Source organism: Lissotriton helveticus, chromosome 2_1 (genome assembly GCF_964261635.1).
Source record: "Lissotriton helveticus chromosome 2_1, aLisHel1.1, whole genome shotgun sequence".
Taxonomy (NCBI): Eukaryota; Metazoa; Chordata; class Amphibia; order Caudata; family Salamandridae; genus Lissotriton; species Lissotriton helveticus.
Window position 1 is genome coordinate 2,104,663,401 of NC_136059.1, and position 18,526 is coordinate 2,104,681,926.

General features: G+C 43.2%; 1 protein-coding gene across 1 annotated transcript in view; it reads left to right on the forward strand.

Moving 5' to 3' along the window:
• Nucleotides 1–9,019, forward strand: part of SAP30 (Sin3A associated protein 30) — a 154,694-nt gene extending 145,675 nt beyond the window's left edge. Inside the window, exon 4 of the mRNA XM_078677074.1 lies at nucleotides 8,419–9,019. Within this exon, the coding sequence (XP_078533200.1) occupies nucleotides 8,419–8,541 (123 nt within the window). The 3' untranslated portion in view covers nucleotides 8,542–9,019. The remainder of the gene's footprint in view (nucleotides 1–8,418) is intronic.
• The last annotated feature ends 9,507 nt before the right edge of the window (nucleotides 9,020–18,526 follow it).

The following is an 18,526-nucleotide window of genomic DNA, read 5'->3' on the forward strand; positions in this document are numbered from 1 at the left end:
GGCGAAAGGAGTTTTGGAACAACTCTTTCGTGCAGCTACTTCACCAGCACAATCTTGCCACCAACGCCACCAACTGCTGGATCTGTGGGTTGCTACCCCATGCCACTGGACATTCAATACCATTCATCCCTTCACCCTTCTCCGTCCACGGCTCCTGCCTTGCCTGGCTGATCCTCCTGCAAGAGAGCTATACGGAAAATGCCACCTCCAGCAGAGCTGCAGCACATTCTTCTCATGGGGCCGGGCGAAACAAGACAAAGACACACTTCTGCCCGCTGACCCCCAGCGACTCAATCCAAATGGACATTCCGGCCAAAGAACGAATCGAAATGCAGGTGTTCAACAATCCAACCAGACCCACCTTCTCCTACCTGCGGAAACGAACGGCTGCCACTCTGACTGTAGCCCTGACGGTCATCAACGTCACAGGCCACATGTGTGTAGAAGGACGTGGGACACAGCTGGTGGGTCACAGCGCTTGCCGCTTTACCAGAACTTTGGACTCCACGGATCCACCTTCCTTTGTGTCATCCCCAAACATGTATTTCATCTGTGGCACGAAGGCCTACACCTGGCTCCCCAAAGGCTGGGGGGGCACTTGCTACATCTCCTTCGTCCTTCCTCCAACTTATGTGGCCCCAGCGAATCACCACAGGCAAAAACGAGCAAAAGACGTTGAGCAAGCCGACTCAACAGGAGCACAGTTCCTCGATGCTATGAAAGGACTCGTCCCCCTCTGGGGCCCGATGGCAAACAGCCGTGCCATCCGACATTTGACTCAGGCAGTCGAGACAACCATGAACATCACAGCGGGCATCTTTGCCAACAACACTGCCGAGCTCCAAGCGGTCCGTTTGGTGGCTCTTCAGAACCGCCTCGTTCTAGATGTAGTTCTGGCGGACCGTGGAGGAGCATGCCGCATTATTGGGGCCAGCTGTTGTACATACATACCGGACAACTCACCCTCAGTGTACAAAGCCATCGAACATCTTCACAGACTCTCTTCGGAAGTCCACCAAGAGCAAGAAGAATGGTCGCTTGGTGGTTGGTTCTGGGACACCGTCAAAAGCTGGGGCTGGAGACTGCTCACCATTATCCTGATTCCCGTAGTTGTAATATGTGGCCTATGCTTAGGAATTCAATGTTTGCCACCTATGTGTTCTTTATGTGCGAGTTGTATTTTTCCCAAAACTGTGGACATTGGAAGCGAACATATGAGGGCATTATATGATACCGAAGTTAGGAATTTGATGAAAATTGACATTGAGTAAGCAAGTTGGCTAGATATGTTGAAAAGGGAGGACTGTTAAAAGTTAGGCTGAAAACCGTCAACATTATCGGCGCCCTCTTGCTCTCCTTAAACCTTTTGTGCGCGTAAAACAGCCGCCATTTTGGACACCATGGCTTCCCGGCTCTCGCCGAGAGCCAGCGCGTCTCTCTCTCTCTCTCTCCTAACTTCGCTGGCAACCCCCCCCTTGCTTGCACCTGCCTTGAGTCATAAACCCCTCTTCGGCGCTGCTCTGCCCCCGGCCCTCATCCTGTTCCCAGCGCGACACCTCCCTGCTTTCCTTTCATGATCTCCGGCCCTTTTGATGCAAACCCCTTTTCCCCGTGTGCCCGTTTTGTCTTCCCCGTTCCCAGGCCGACACCTAGCTCTGCCGATACCAATCTCTTGCCCCTCCCCATACAATAGGAAGCTTCCCTCCTCAAAGGACCCCCGAGATGATCAAAGCCCCCCCCCCATCCCACGAGATCCGATCGAAACCCGCACACTCCGTGAATCGGCGGAATACCCAGCTGCGCAATGATCATCACCTGTTGTGAACGGGGCGGGGACTTCCACTGTAGCCTTGTATGGGAACGGGCTGGGAAGAGGGGATTCTGAGGATGTCTTTCCGTACATCAAAGTATCAACGAGAATGTGTTACATGTAATAAAGAGATAAACTCGTGTATAAGAGGCCAGGCCTCCGGGATGCAGTTAGAGCACCTCAGAACGATACCTTCTGTCCGTTTCGTTGTGTTCTCCTCCGGAGAGAATAAAAAAAACCTTGTTTCCTGCTTTCCAGTCTCCAGCGCCTGCCTCTTCATTGATTTAAATAACTAGAGGGTCACAAAGGCAATACCGCCGGGCAAATATCGATTGTCCCCGACCCGATTGAATCTGTTTTTACACATTTTATGTAAACAACGCATGCGTTTTGCGAAACTGCAAATTTAGCATTTTCATTTTTTGTTTTTGCATATTGCTAAATCGTGAAATCCTTGAGGGCCTGGTCCAGGAGAGCATTACAGTCTCGGCATGTTTTGATTGGATGAGTTGAATCATACCACTGCTTGCGTCAGACCCCGCATCCCGTTACATGGCCGACTATTTTGTCTCCCTATGTATGTTCCTGTCCCCCGCGCCCTTTCCATCCACAATCTCGTTTTTTAAAATATGAGGCCACCCAGTGCCCTCTTGTCTCCATAGACCCCTCACACTTCAAGCACCACCCGTTCCAAAATTGGTCATCTTGGCCATCTTGAAATGTTTCTTAGACCATTCCAAGATAGCCATCAAAATCTGTGCGCGGTGGAAGCCACTTTGGAAAAGTTTAACTCGATTAGCGACTCCCATGGACCTGAGAAACTTAGAGCTTTTAAATATTAGATGCCCTTAGTTATTTATTTATTTAATGTGATTTTATGTAACACAAACTCTACCCAAAGGTGTCAGAGCGCTTTACAAAAGAACTAGTTACATTACATAAGGACTTCAGAGTACATAAATTACATAAAAGATACAAACAGAAAAACTCAAAATTCATATAAGAATGGTAGTAGGTACAAAAGTCTTCTACAGATACTAGTGGTTAGAGTTACATATATACAACTTTAAAATTCACTCAAGGTTACATTTTAATGAAAGTTGAAGAAGGTTAGGGTTGGACGTATATAAATACATATTTACACAGCATTATCTTCTCGCCATTGATTTACGATGCTGTGTTTTGGCATTCTGCAGGAGAACAAAATCTACCAAAAGCAGCTCCGCGCCAGACCTCCTCCAAACCCAATACCTACACCAGTGCTGGATCGTCAAATTAAAACATTTTCCCTGTGGCAACCTGCTGCGCGCCCTGTACAATCTAGAGACTATTAGCAAATCCCCAGAGGAGAGGAAGAGATATAGGTGCCAAAGATCACACAGCGCGTCAAGCGATTGAGCCAAGATTTCACCTCGAGGCTTCTTGCATTGAAAGTTCCTGGCTCATCCCAGGTACGCACAGTGTGCACAGAAGCTTTGATGGCCAGAAATAATGGATAACAAATCAACAAAAGACAAGGCATTTGAAATTAAAGCTGCTTTTACCGACAATCCTTCGGCGTCCAGATCTACTAATGACAAGTTTCAGCTCCACACACTGCAGCAAAAACACATATTCATCACTTCTTGAAATTTGGCCATAAAACAGATTCTCGGAGGTGCGTAGACCCATTTGCTGATTACCGTAAAAGCAGATGGGGAAACTGCTTTTCTGAAGCACTGTTTAAAAGCCCAAACATGGAGCCTGACTCCTCTTAGGAGATTAACTCCAGGTGAGGCACAGAGGCAGCCACATCTATCACTCACTACAGCAGTTTGTCTACTGCAGGGGTTGGGGACCCCAATTAATAATTACTGGAACCCGGAGACTCCATCCACCCCAATCATTATTGGAATCCGAGGACCCCCATCACCCCCCACTGAGAAATGGCTGCTAGTCGATGGCCACAGCCTAAGTATAATCGATGCTTTCAACGCAAGACAATATACAAACAGTAAGGAAAAAAAATTCACACACATTACACAAATGTTAACACATTCTATTTAATTCTCAAACACACACAAATAAAACAAGCATTGGCATAGCCAATAGGTCTCGCCTTTGGGACCTTGCAACAGTTGATGTTGTTGCACCAAGGATATTGTGCTGCATAACTAAACGCTTATAAGGTCCCAAAAGCGAGACCTATTGGCTATGCCAATGCTTGTTGTAGTATAGTTTTTGGTTGTATAGAAAGCCACTTGGCAAAGGAGATAGGTTAAATTGGCTATACGCCATGCATTCTTTCTTTCCATTCAAATATGTTAATGGGAGGAGGTGAGGTTGGACATTAGGGAGGTTGAAGAGGGGTGCAGGATGTCTAGTATGTTTCACATTTGTGGCATGGGGTAGTGCGGGAGATTAAGAATGGGTGTGAAAAATGTGGGGGAGGCAAAAAAGCAGGAAGGTGACAGGACATCATTTTTTTTCTTACTATGTATTCGCTGCTCACACCCCCCTATCCACACCCCCCCTTCCAAGACCCTTTTCCTCTTGGATGACAAATCCATGGGATACGCTTACGGTTGCTAATAAAGGGGTAAGTAACCACAACATAAAATAGTAGTTGCAGCCTACCTGTGCCCCAGATTGCAGTGAGCAGAGTCCAGGAAGTGGTAAGGAGACAGACTAGTGCTGTCTCTTCCCAAGACAAAAAGTTGTTTTAAAAACGATTTTCACTTTGTGTTTACTGTCTACGCCTGTGGTTATTACAGTTAAAAAGTGTAGTTTTAGCCTGCCTGTAATTGAATTTTAAATGTGTGGTTTTCCCTGCCCATGATTGCCTCCATTTAGTGTGTTGAATTGTAGGATTTGCAGTTCAACCTCTGTAGTTTGTCCCTCTCATTCCTTGGTGACAATTCTGTTTTCCCTTCAAATTTCTCCTTTGCTCTGTGCTAAGACCTCTTTGTTAAAATAGTGCACTTCCCGCCACCATTTTGTGTTCACAAGCCAGTGAAACCAGCCCCCCTGCCACCTCCCCCCTCCCCCCCCCCAGCAACAGGGATTTTTCTACATCAGAGGGTGCTTCTGTGAGCTGTTTAAACTGTGTTTTACTAGGGCTGTGCACTTCGTTTTTTGGCCAGCAGGGGGAGTAAAATTGTATTCAAAAGTATTGTTAGATTTCAAGTTAGTGAGGCCCTTACCTGCTGCAGTCCAAAGTGTGGAGTGAGTCAGTCTGTCTCCTAGCAGATTCTGAACAGGAGAAGCAGCTTCCAACTCCCTGGCCAGCAAACCTTGTCTGAGGTCGCTGGGACCATATATGGTCTGCTAGTGGTTGGTACATGTGTACACTGATTGGTGGTTGTATCTGGTGTTTCTATTGGATTAGAGTTAATGTGCTCATTGGTTGGGTATTTGAGGGTTCTGATTGGTTTCTGGGTCTGTGATTCAATCATTGTAGGGTTGGGACTAGGGCTATGGTTAGGATTTCTATTGGAAGTAGGGTCTAGGGCTTCCTATGTTATTGGTTGTTCGGAGTAGGGTGGGACTAGGGCTAGGGTTAGACCTTTAAGTGGAAGTAGCGATTAGGACTTCTGGTGGGATTGGTTGCTGGACTAGGTGTGGGACTTAGAGTAGGGTTAGGCTTTCTATTGGAAGTAGGGACTAGGGCTACCTGTGCCATTGGTTGCATGGACTTGTTTTGGGACTACTGGTAGGGCTAGAGCCTTTATTTGAGGTAGAGATCAGGGTTTTTGAACTGATTGGGTGCTTGGACTAGGGCTAAGATTGGCTGTAAGGTCCTGGTCTCCTATTGGTTCTAGATTTTAGGGCTAGTGTTGTGATTGGATAGTGTTAGGGCTAGGGTTCCCATTGTCCGAAGGGGTTAGCTGATTACTAGGGCTATGAAAAAGGCCAGGCTTAGGGCGTCTCAGCCCGGGCGTCGAGGCTAAGGGCAGAGAGGACAAGGGCAGTTGCCTGGTAGAGCTTGTTAAGGACAGAGAGGACAAGGACAGTTGTCTGTTAGAACTTTTTAAGGGCAGAGAGGACAAGGGCAGTTGCCTGTTAGAGCCTGTTAAGGACAGAGAGGACAAGGACAGTTGCCTGTTAGAACCTGTTAAGGGCAGAGAGGACAAGGGCATTTGCCTGTTGGAGCCTGGTCGGGACTAGGGCCAGAAATGCTGCCCTTTTTCTCATTTAGCAATACCCAAAACTACTTTTTACTCATCCAAAAGCCTCCTCCTATTGCTAAGGCCTAAAAAAAAAAATCTTTCACTTTTTTATCCCTCCACTATCCCTTTCAATCGAAATTAACAGACTAACATATTCACTTCTCAAATTCCATATTAAACTATACTAATATACTACCCAAATAACTGAATAGCATATCCACTACTCAAATTACTTCATATTTTTTTACTATAGTAAGTTTCTACAGCAGAGGTCTTCAAACTTTTGTCGGCTGAGCCCCCCATCTACATCTTTTTACGTGTTGAGCCCCCCCCCCCACCACCACCAAAGCCCATGTCGTAAAGGGCAAAGAATATTTGAAGCTGAGTCAAGTCCATTCACTGAGCCTTGGTAAAGCGCTAAACACGTAGCTCTGCCCCTTTACCTGCGACATCGTAACAGTGGTAAAGGAACACATGCCAACATTTTAGGACAGAGAAGTGGGAAATTTAAAACAAAAAATCAGAAGAATTAATATTTCAGATTGACTTCTATTGTAGAAAAAGCTATTTCAGGCGGGACACAGCTCAAATAAAGCCATTTTTGTCTTTAAAAATCGGTAGTCTCCCGCCTGAATCGGGTCTATTGGCATGTATGGTAAAGGTCAAAGGCCAAACAAAAGCCGGAACAAAAAACACTACATAAAAGATACCGTCTAGGGTCAGGTGTTTTATTTTAGATGATGCAAGTTCTCAAAAATCAAAAATACTAATTTATGGCGCAGGTAACTCTTAAATGTAATACACAATCCCGTTGTAAACAACCTCTGCACTCTTCCCCAAATTGAAATGTAATTTTTGTAAACATAAAATTGTCTTGTTATTAAATGCTGCTGACTGTCGTTTAACATGAATGTGTTAATTCGAGAGCTATAACCAGGGCGACTGGAATTATGCTCCAGGGGAGGTCCAAGATATGCATGGGTTGCACATGGTCTTTAAAGACCTGTGAAAAACTCGGGCGTGCCGGAGATAAGACTCCAGACACTGCCCAGACGAGCCCCCAGCAGCCCGACCTGCAGCAGCAGCCCGGGCTGAGACACACGAAGCATAATGGGCCTGGAAGGAACAATGGAAAGTTAAGTAGTGGGGTGGAGTGCGCGCCCCCCAGGGGGGCGCGCCCCACAGTTTGAATACCTATGTTCTACAGTAATGCTTTATGGGTTCCAGAGTGGCGTGCTAATCGCAAGAAAAGCGCTTCAACACCCATCAGGGGTAACAAGTGCTATATGAATGCAAATTTTTCTTCCCCTTTTATCCCTCCGCTATCCTTCTCACTCCAAGTAACTGACTAATATCCACCACTGAAATTACTTCATATTTCACCATATTAACTCCCCACTAATCCTTTGTAGGCTTCCTGAATAGCGTGCGTCAACAAGCGCTATATAAATACAAACCTTTGTCCTCCTCTATCCTTCTGCTATCATTCCAAATCGAAATAACTGACTAACCTATCCACCAATTAAAATGTACTTGCATGTTTCACTATACTAATTCAATACTAATCCTCTACTCGCCGAAAAAGCGCTTTGACGCCTCGTCAGGGGTAGTAAGCGCTATATAAATGCAATTTCAATTAAATACAATATGAATAGTTAACTTGGTGTTTTTCATCTTGGGGTTTCAAATAACATCTTAGTCCAGTGGAGCTTCACTCTGATGTAATTTGGAAGCTCCTGTTTGAAATTAGCCGTTATTGGTACTTGATCCTTCTATAGTTGTGTTTTCTTTGAATAACTCCTGTACAGCATGAGTCCTTGGATGGGCTTACTCACACTTCATAACAAGCATTGTAAAAGCCAATATATCTGGCCTACGAAAATTTATTTTTTTAGGATGTGTTTTGCTAACATACAATATGCAAATAAATATTGCCAAATATATAAAAAATAATGGAGACCCCCAGCAAGCCAAGTGCACCAGACCTGGTACTGAAGGCCACTTCTTTTATAGTAGATACGCTCTTGTGGCCAGTGAAAATGAAATTATTAACAGTGTAAAACAGTAAATGGATTACGGCCCAATGCTGAAAGCTGTGATATGTGGAAGCAAAATGTTAATTACACTTGAACAGACCACTGGGTGAAGAGGGTTGATTGAAAGCCCCTCTACGGCTGTATAATGTATGCATCATTATTTTTAGGGGAAAACATTTTTCTAGTCTGGCCCACAACTATACATGTCTGTAGGCCAGGCCTAAAAAAAGAATGATAACCGGCCTTTGCACGTCTCACGTTATGTTTTTCCCCCTTTAGGTGACTGTATTGTGTCTGCTGAAATTTGGGGCTGGCAATGACAATTGTTTTCTTTGTGTTTTTTAGTGGTGTTCTCCTGATTATAATGATTTATTTCCATGTATACTGAATAACACAACCTTTACTTATTGATCCTTGTTTTTAGATAATTGGATGCCATTTTAGGTCGATTCCAGTGAATGAGAAGGATACCTTGACCTATTTCATCTGCTCGGTGAAGAATGAAAAGCATAAACCAGATCAGAAGTCTGACGGATGTATTCACTGATTTCGTGTTTGGAAGAGAGTATAGGGATTCTTAAAGACTTTTCGTGGTCCATACGATCGTCAGTATTTTGCTTTTGCAGGCCTGCTGCTCTGCTTTACTACTTAAGCTCCAGGAACACAAAAATAAACTACACGGGCAGTCTTCAATAGGCCTCAGTGGGACACATTATATATTTTTTAATCCTATTATCGATGTGATTGATAGCTGTCTTTTGTTTATTGATTGCGTGTTTGGCTGACGGTTGATTGTTTGAAATGAAAATTCCTCTTTCAGATTTGTTTAGCAGCCTAATTTATCTTACTTCACAGAATGTTATGATTTGTTATTTGTCTTTTAAACTGGAATTCGACATTTTAATGTATGAAAAATACTGATAAACGGATGTTTTTCTTGTAGGTTCATTTAATATTCAAAACATTTGGAGCTATACATATTTGCTGTTTGTTTTAAATGTGAAATAAAGTATTATTGCACTTAATATCAACACGAAATCGAGAGTGTGCGCGTAAACACGAATTCCAACGCGGAAAGCACTGCCATCTACTGGACAATGTACGAATGTTTTGCCAAAACTCTATAGCAGTGCGCTCTTCACAATTTATTGTTTCTGCCTTAAGGGGATGCCAGGTCTCATTTTGTTGCACTGAAGACAATCGCTTTTTTAAGTTTGCTCTTTGAGACAGCTTTAGTTGTTTTCCCCTCTGATTTTTCAAAAATATCATACATTTTTACACATGAATAGACGGACTTTTGGTCAGCAGACTTCAGCTATCGCTTTGTTAATTTAACATTGACGTCTCGCTTCCACTCTCCCGAGCATACAGCATGGGGCAGACAGTGGGACTGTCCACTTTACCCTCTGGCTTCCATCACTCTGAGTGACTGCAAAAAACCTGTGCACAGTGTTCACATTCATCTAAAAATAGTTCCTTTCCCTTCAGTGCTAAACATGGTGCCAAGGGTGTTAATTTGTAGTGGACTTTGGGTGCCTAGTTAGGTGGCAATATATTTCTGTCTCCTTTTTAAAGTTCTAAATTGTGAGCTTACTTAGCTGGTGATATGCTTGTCTCCTTCAGAAAAAATAATACTAGTAAAATATATGGCTCAACTGAAAGGCTTTTACATTTAAGAAAAACTCACTACTAAAACAGCCACCATAGCAAATAGTTTGAAATATGTTAAAACAAGCATATGGCAGCCACATTTAGGTGGCCCTAGGTTTTCCTTTTTTACTGTTTTATTGCAGATTCGTGCAATGGAAAAAAATGAAATTGACCATTGCACCAGCTTGCTAAGGCTATAGATATTGACATTGCTAGTGGTTGTGCGCTACGATCTGCACAAATGTTAGGTTCCAGCAGCACAGCCTGCTCTCTTCGGGATTTAAAGAGTGTGATTTTATTTTGAATCTTACTGCAAAAACCAGTTGCCCTTTTCATCCTTCCTTCTATGGTATTTGAACTTGCGGTTTATTTTCCTTGCTTTTCAGTACATGGAGGAGCGAACACCCAAAGTTTAAATGAAATCAACCATCATTAAACAGCCCAGTCTTTCTTTGTACCCAGATCGCAATGGTTTGCACTAAGACTTATCCCAACACCGAAGATGGCTCTGTAAAGGACCTTTGCAATTTCTTTTGAATAGAAGTGTTATCCCTGCGACTGTGAGGGGCAGGCTCTTGCTCTCACTAGGACAATGACTTGCTACGAAGCAAAGTTCAGGCTTTGGAAGTAGGCCAATCGAAATGTAATTTACGCTTGTGAAGTCAGCAAATTTTGTTTGTTGTGAAATTCCCGAAATTTCATGTTGTGCAAATTCAAGTCATTTATTTGGTCAACGGAGTCTGGTTCGAGCAGTAAATGTATCGTTCTCCTGCTATTTATTTTGAGTGACTTTTTAGGAGCATTATACCCTGGGGTGAACATTTCACGCAAGTTACCGCAAACCATATTTGACCACATTCGCTTAGTTTCACTAAATTTTTGTAAACTATTTTCAAGATTTCATTAGAAAATGGTGTTACTGCACGCTCCGAATTTGAAAAAGCATACGGTTAGACTGGATAAAGAGCAAATAATAGCACCATGGTCTAAATGTAGCTCGACTGTTAAAAAGAGTGCTTTTCCTTCAAATGTGCAAGCATTTGGGCCTGAGCCTAGGGAGTGGTGGGCCAGCGCTCGTCATGCTAGTAAATTGGTATCAACGCCACGGGACTGGTAACTTTTTAGGAAGGCACTTATTTAGTAGTGGATCTCTTCAGAGGTCCGTCGTTCAGATACCATATGATATGAATCTTGAACCCTACATTTTTTCTGCGTTATTGCTTCTTTGTTAATACCCTGACATTCAGTTACTACATATGAAAAATTTAGTGTTTTTGACATTTGACCGTGTACACCATTTAAGAATAGGTCAGATTGCCTTTTGTGGTCGTTCCTCAGACTGCTGCTATTAAACGTTTTTTTTTAAAAAGTGGATTAGTGTCAGTGAGTCCCCTGTGGCCCTCTTCTAGGTGAGAATTTAACGAAATTATTCAGCTCGATTGAAATATGGCAATTTCAGATAAAGGGTCAGCTTGTCTTTTTTTTTTGCTAGTCTAAACTCTCTTGTTACAAATTGTTACCTTGTGATGAGCACAGTGAATTAAATCTTCACCCATGACCATCCCCCCCAATGAAGAGTTGAAAGTGCCTTTAGTACTTCTACTGGTGAGCTACCAGAGTGCCTGCTGCAGCTTCCTTCTATGCTGCCTTTCTTCTCTCCCCAGAGCCCTGCATTGTATAGATGTCCATGTTTCTGACTCAGAGAAAGTGTTCTTCAAAGAAGGGCAACTTTCAATTTCCGCCAAACTCAAAAAGGATAATGACTGCCTCCACCTAAAGTACAGAAATCATCAACAAAAGATCGGTATTTTGTCTTTGTTTAATACTGCACAACGTATTAGAAATCAGGGGTGGGGAATTCCTATCTCCCGACGCCCGAGACATCTAGATTTCTTAAAAGGGCAAGAGGTTTTAATTTGCATTTTGTCCAAAGGACAAGTAGACAGTTTTATAGTAATACAATATACAGCTGTTCAACCCTGTAGGTCACAGCCAGTAAATAAATTGCTCTGAGCAGTTTATTGGCAGTGAAAGGGTCAATGCAAAAGCTGGGGCTTGCACTTTAATTTCCCCAGAGCAGAACAACAAAATGATAAAGCAGAGCTCAAAGTTGGAGCCAACTCGATAAGCTCGTGTGGCTGCCAGGCCCTCCCCTGGTCCTTTTATTTTCTTCAAGCATGAGAGACACATCGAGCTTCTGCAGCTCCAGTACACTCGCAGCAATGGCATGTAAGAGGCTGCTTTTTGTGCCTCTTGGCCCCTTGCTCTGACTTGAACTGTATGACCCCTACCTTGTATTCTCTGCTCCACTCCTGGGCCTCATAGGGCTCCAATATCCCTGCTCATCTTCAACTCGTTTTGATTTCCCTTCTCTTGCACCCCTTCCTTGCCACTTTGCGTTTCCTGTACACTTTATGTTACACCCAGTGCCTGAACCTGCTAACCCCACCACTCCACCCTCCTGCACTCTCTGACATCCCTGACCCGCTCCCCTTGGCCTCTCATATCTTACTTCATTGAGGGTTTACATTAAAGCTCATTAGTTTCCCCATGGGCTTTCATGCAGGCCTAAGGCCACCCCCAATTCTGTCCTTGCACTAGGCCTCTCATCTCACTTTGTGCCTGCAACAGGGGCATTGTGAACACACCGCTGTAGCAACTACAGCAGCTGTAGAGTTTTTGATGGGCCTCTTCAGTCTGCAGACAAAGGCCCATAATGGACTTGAAAGGGTGGGTGGGAGAGTGAGTGAATGGGTGGATGAATAGATGCATGGATGAATAGTGAAAGGGTGGATGGATAGATGCATGTATGAATAAGTGAAAGGGTGGATGTACAGATGCATGGATGAATACATGCAAGAGTGGATGATAGATGCATACATCAATGAGTGAAAGGGTGAATGGATAGATGCATGTATGAATAAGTGAACGGGTGGATATATAAATGCATGGATGAATACGTGCAAGAGTGGATGATAGATGCACAAATTAATGAGTGAAAGGGTGAATGGATAGATGCATGGTTGAATAAGTGAAAGGCTGGATTGATAGTTGGATGAATTAGTGGAGTGAAAAGGTGGATGTTTAGATGCATAAATGAATGAATGAGTGAAAGGGTGGATGGATAGGTGCAGGGATGAAAGAGTGGATGGATAGATGCATGTATGAATAAGTGAAAGGGTGGATGTATAGATGCATGGATGAATGTGTGCAAGAGTGGATGATAGATGCATACATTAATGAGTGAAAGGGTAAATGGATAGATGCATAGATGAATGAGTGAAAGGCTGGATGGATAGATGGATGAATGAGTGGAGTGAAAGGTTAGATACATGGATGAATGAGTGGATGGGTGTAAGTATGGATGTTTGAAAGAATGGTAGGATAAGTGCAAGGGTGAATGAAGGGATGGGTGAATGAAGGGATGGGTGAGTGGATGGATAGGTTGAAAGTGGATTGACGAGTGAAAGGATGGACGGCTTATTGAAAGGGTGGATTAATGGATTAGAGAGTAGATGAATAGATGGCTGAGTGGGTGGGGATAGATGGCTGAGTGGGCGGGATGGATGGATGGGTGGATGGGTGGGTGGCTGGGTGGAAGGGTTTATGGATGGATGGGTGGACAGTTGAGTGTAAAGGTGGATGGCGGGATTAGTGAAAGGGTGGATGGATATATGAGCGAAATGGAAGATGGACGGGTGAAAGGGTGGATGGACGAGCGAAAGCATAAATGGAGGAAGTGAAAGGGTAGGTGGATAGATGAGTGAAAAGGAGGATGGATGGGTGGATGGATGGATGAGTGAAAGGATGGATGAATAGGAGTGAAGAGGAGGATGTGTGGAGTGGATGGATGAGCAAAAGGATGGATGAGTGAAAGGAAGGCAGGATGGATCCGTTAGATCGATAGGTTTGGAGATGGCAGGATAGGTTTGAACAGGGGCTTCGTGAACGCTCCACTTTAGCAGCTACAGTACAGGTGGAGCTCTTGATAGGCCTCTTCTGTCTGCAGCTCGGCAGACAAAGATTCGTAATTAATGTGAAAGGATGAATGGATGTGTGGGTGAAAGGATGAGTGAGTGAAAGTGTAGCTGGCTAGATGGATGGATGGATGAGTGACCGGGATGGTGGATGGGTTACAGGGTGTAAGGATTATAGAGCGAAAGGATGGATGAGTGTAAAGGATAAATGGATGGATGAGTGGAAGGATGGATTGATGGATGGGTCGAAGGGTGGGTGGAAGGATGAGTGAAAAGAAGGGTGGATAGATGAGTGAAAGGGAGGGTGTATGGATGAGCAAAAGGATGGATGGATGGTTGAAATGGATAGGTTTGGAGATGGATGGGTAGGTTTGGAAATGGATGAGCGGATGGACTGACGGACAAACAGATTGGTGAAAGGCTAATGGATAAAAGAATGAATGGGTGCCAATGTAAAGGTGAAATGCTAGATATCAGTGGGTGAAAGGATGAATGGATAGATGCTTAGATGGAAGAGACAAGAAAGCTATTCTGGCGAGGATTCCAATGACTTTTTTCGCTTGCTTGGTGTCATAAGAACTTTGGATCAACTTGGTGGGTATTTTAATTTTCTGGTTACTCACTTGGCCTACACTATGCTCGTTTCTCTACCTTGGGATTATCAGGTAGGCGTGGTGCTGTATGCCAGCGCGTTCTTACTAGACTGCTAGTATTTGGTCTCATAAAGGCCATATTGCCATAGAAATTCCTGGCACTGAACAAAACTACTTTGTAAAAGAGCAGAATGCTGTGACACACAATGAAGCCAGCTCACAGATAGGAAGAGATAGCATTTTAATAAAAACACAAGGTCTTGGTTAACTCAGATTTAATTAGGGGCTCAAATGTTTAAAGTCACAAAAGTGCACCCCTGATGTATCTTTGTATTAATGCAGATTTACGTTTTTCATGAATTCACATGAATTTCCTTAAGTAGGCCAGGAAACCGTAGTCCTAGAAAATATTTGTGAATTGCATCTTAGCATGAGCAAATATGAATATGCCCCAGCGGAAATCTGTTGACGGTTTACAAGTTCACTTTTTCTCCAACAACATTTTTCCCAGCCATGGAAGAAACTTTACTTCTGCCATTGTCAGGGGTAAATTGCCGACCTTTCTCAGTATGGGAAAAGATTAGAGAAGAGCTGGTGAAAAACTCCAATATTCAAATCCTTATATAGTAATAGCCTGACATAACCAGAGAGGCTATTATCAGAGGTCTTCTATAAAGAGATTGCAGCCATTATTTGACGGCGCACTACATGGCACCAAAGGGACAAGTGGATTTTGTTACAGGACATGTAGATTTATGAAGCTACTTGTCCCATGGACAAGTACATATTTCAAAAAATTCCACACCCCTGAGAAATTATCCCCTACTTTACTACAGCACCTAGTTGCCCACCAGTCCTGCCTGGGGAAAGCCCAGCTTGTGTTCATTGAGGGCGAACTAGTTTCAGAGCCTCCGCTAACGGACATTTATGTGACTTTTTTCACCCTTCATCAGCTTTAGTAGCCATAGTCAGGATAGTAATGGGGGCGGAAAGGGGGCTAAATGCCTAGAATTGAGCAGAGCCAGAGAAATAGATGGAAACCAATAATGCTGGCATAAGATGCCGAGGAGTGGTCTGTGAATACCCTTTAAAAATGTTGTATTTAGCTACAGAAAATGTCCTTAAACAATGTGAGTTTGAACAGTGACCATCAAGTGCCTCACTTCGTTACTCAAGTTGGCTGATTGTGACCAGGAGAAGGAGAGATCTTTGTGTGTCTTCAGCAGTGTACGCACCTCTGGAAAACATCCTCAAGAAACTGCTTTCCCGCCATGCTTACCTTGATGGGAGACCATAGAAAGAGAGATTCTCTAACTTCCTCAAGGTAGTCGCTGGTTTTTGAACAACAACAATTTATCTCATTTAAGAGTTCACAGAATTATGTGTGAGTTGCACAGGAGGAGGATGCAGCAAAGGAATGTTCCTGTGCCTCTTCTGTATACTATGCAGGAAGAGGAAGGTGTGGAGACGCAGAAGTGTATGGAGTGGAGGTGGCTATCCTTTGCAACTTTCCAGTGTGGGGTTCGCAATTGGCACATTTCCTGCTGCTGGGTCCTGCTCGATTAACTCTCGGAGTGCTGGCTGGATTGCCGATTGCTACTTTCTGTGCCTGTGATGAGAGAATAGGTTTGTGCTGCAGGGGTTGCCTAAGGCTTCTTCACAGGCGACGAGCAGTGCTCCACAAATCCTCCTTAAATTACAGTCTCTAGACGTAAATCATGCCATCTCCTGCCACTGCCCAGGCTGCTGGATTCTCTCCAACACAGTTCTCCTGCAAGAGGTTGCCATCTGTGTTCTTTCTCACTGCTGGGGTATTGATCTGCATATTTATTGCAAGCTTTGATGGATCAGGGGGCCATGCAGCCATACTTTTATTTCTATTAGGACTTTAGACTCCTCAATGCTGACCACTTACAACATCAAAGCCTTCCCTATGGATTTCTATCTACAGTGATCATTCTGTACTCTTACACATGGAGCGAAGGTCTTTGGAGCCTGTTGTGCTGTAATCTGCAGAAGCCAGATGGATTCTGCATATGGTTGCCTCTGATTTACTACTTTATTTTGCACACTATTCCCACTTTTTTGTCTGTGTCCCCCCAGCGATGAAAACTGAAGGAGTGGCGCTCTTGCGATTTAATGCTTTGCATTTCCCCCTTGACTGTTTGCTGGCTGTTTGCTTAAGTGTATATCCCTTAGCTGACAAATGTATGGCTCTACCCAAAACGTTCTTTTTCAGGCCTTGTATAACTTCTTTTTAGCATGTAGTCTGTTGGCCTCGTTATGTCTAGGAGGTGCCCTTTTTATATACGAGGACATCATTTTGTGCAGGATGGCGACCACTGCCTGTGCGTGATGATTGCAAATACAAAATTCCATTTGTTTTCACAGTATGTTGGCTACACTGTTTCATGTCTCTTGTTTAAAATGATGAAATAAAGGAAATATGTTTAAAGAAGGAATCGGAAGATCTGATTTATGTGGGAAGAAACCAGGGTGCTATTCAGTTTATTTAAAAACTCTCAATGCATCAAACTAATCTGTTCCTTTGGCGGTAGCGAGGGTTTCAGTTTATTAGTGGTACTCGCATAGAGCATCATGTCACACTTTATTATCTGTAGAACAGTAAGCACCACTTCCACAGCCATCATCTAAATCTAGAGCAGTTGTATTTTGAAGGATTTCTGCATGCATGTGGGTTTGATCCAGCCACCAACCTGTGGGCATCTATCACTAAATACTCATCTGGGCCCATAAACACACTCGCACAATATAGGCTAGTGAGCACCGCTGGGGGTTAATTCTAGGGCTAAATTTGAATATTTGTTGCTTATCAGTTCTTGTATCTATTAATAATACGAAGCCCTTTCTATGACTAATGGATCTATTTTAGTTGGTTTGATTTGCTGATCAAGACATAGTCTCCTTTCCCTGATTTCTTATAGAATAACCACAGACTCAGGAAAAGTTTAAATGTTTATCTAAATGAATCATAATGAGCAAAACATATTACAGTGTTAACTCCATTTTTCAGAGGAAAGTAGAATCTGTCTTTCCAATTAATTGAAAAATTCACAATAACAAGTGCCTCAGGAAAAAGAGGGCAGAGAGAGAAAGCACTTGGACACAATGCACAGATTTATATTTAGCTAGGATGGTGCAAAAACCAGACCCCACTAACCAAAAGTTAAGGGCCCCTTAAGGAGGTTCAGATGGCAGGTTCTCCAGGACAGGATAGGATAGGACAGATGACCTCTTCTGCGTCTCACCCCTCTCTGATACTACCTTCCTCCTCGGTTCTTCTGTGACCTTCTAAAACCTACTGCCTACTTGATTCTTCCGCAATCTTCTTCTAATTCTATTACCTCCTCGATTCTTCCACAATTTTCTTCTAATTCTAATTTGCTTGTAAAATTTCAAGTCTGCTTCATCAGGTATTCAATTAGCATTCGGACAGCATCTCTGTCTCATAGTGTTCTGGCAGCGACTGACTTAACTAAATTAACTTACTACCCCAATTATACTTTCTTAATGGCATGTTCCACCCCCAAATGTTTCAACCTTATAAAATTCCTAATTCTGATTGGACAAGTCGAGGGGATGATCATCACACCATGCTGAGTTTTATACTTTTTCTTAAGAACATTGTCTTATGATCCTGCCCATTAATTTGTTTCTCCCAAGCTTTATTTCCCACCCATGTTCATAATGTATCAATAACAATGTATATAATTTTCACAGTTGTCCATTGAATCTTCAGGATGTTCGGCTGGTTCCCAGGACATGTAGAAAGAGTGTCCTTGGCCTGGTCCCAAGACTTGAGCTCATTGCTCCTGAGTTGTCTCTACAGCTCATGCTCCCATCTCATGTGGTTTTCAGACCCTTGCAATTCACGGAGGCACAAATACGAACTAACAGAGAGGTAAAAAAAGACAAAGTATTAGATTCATATAAAATGATTTCACTGTATACCACCTATTTCTACTCTAATCCCATTTACTTATGACTTTTTATGCATTAGCATTTAGCATATAACACAGTTTAGTTTCAGCAAAGCAGATGCTTAACACGTGAGTCCTCAAGCGCCCATTTTAGTTCCTATTGCGCAGAAGCAACGTTTTCCCTCCAAGTGTTAAGACTTCATGCAGCTGAGCATGCTCAGTTTATTTTTCCGCGTTTAGCAGCCATCTTTAGTTGCACTTGGGTTACTTGTTAGTAAAACGCATAGGCAAGCTTCCCCCTTTTTTAGAAAATGTAAAATGTTGTGTAAAATTAGTATTACAAATGTTATTAATACTTTATTACGAGATTA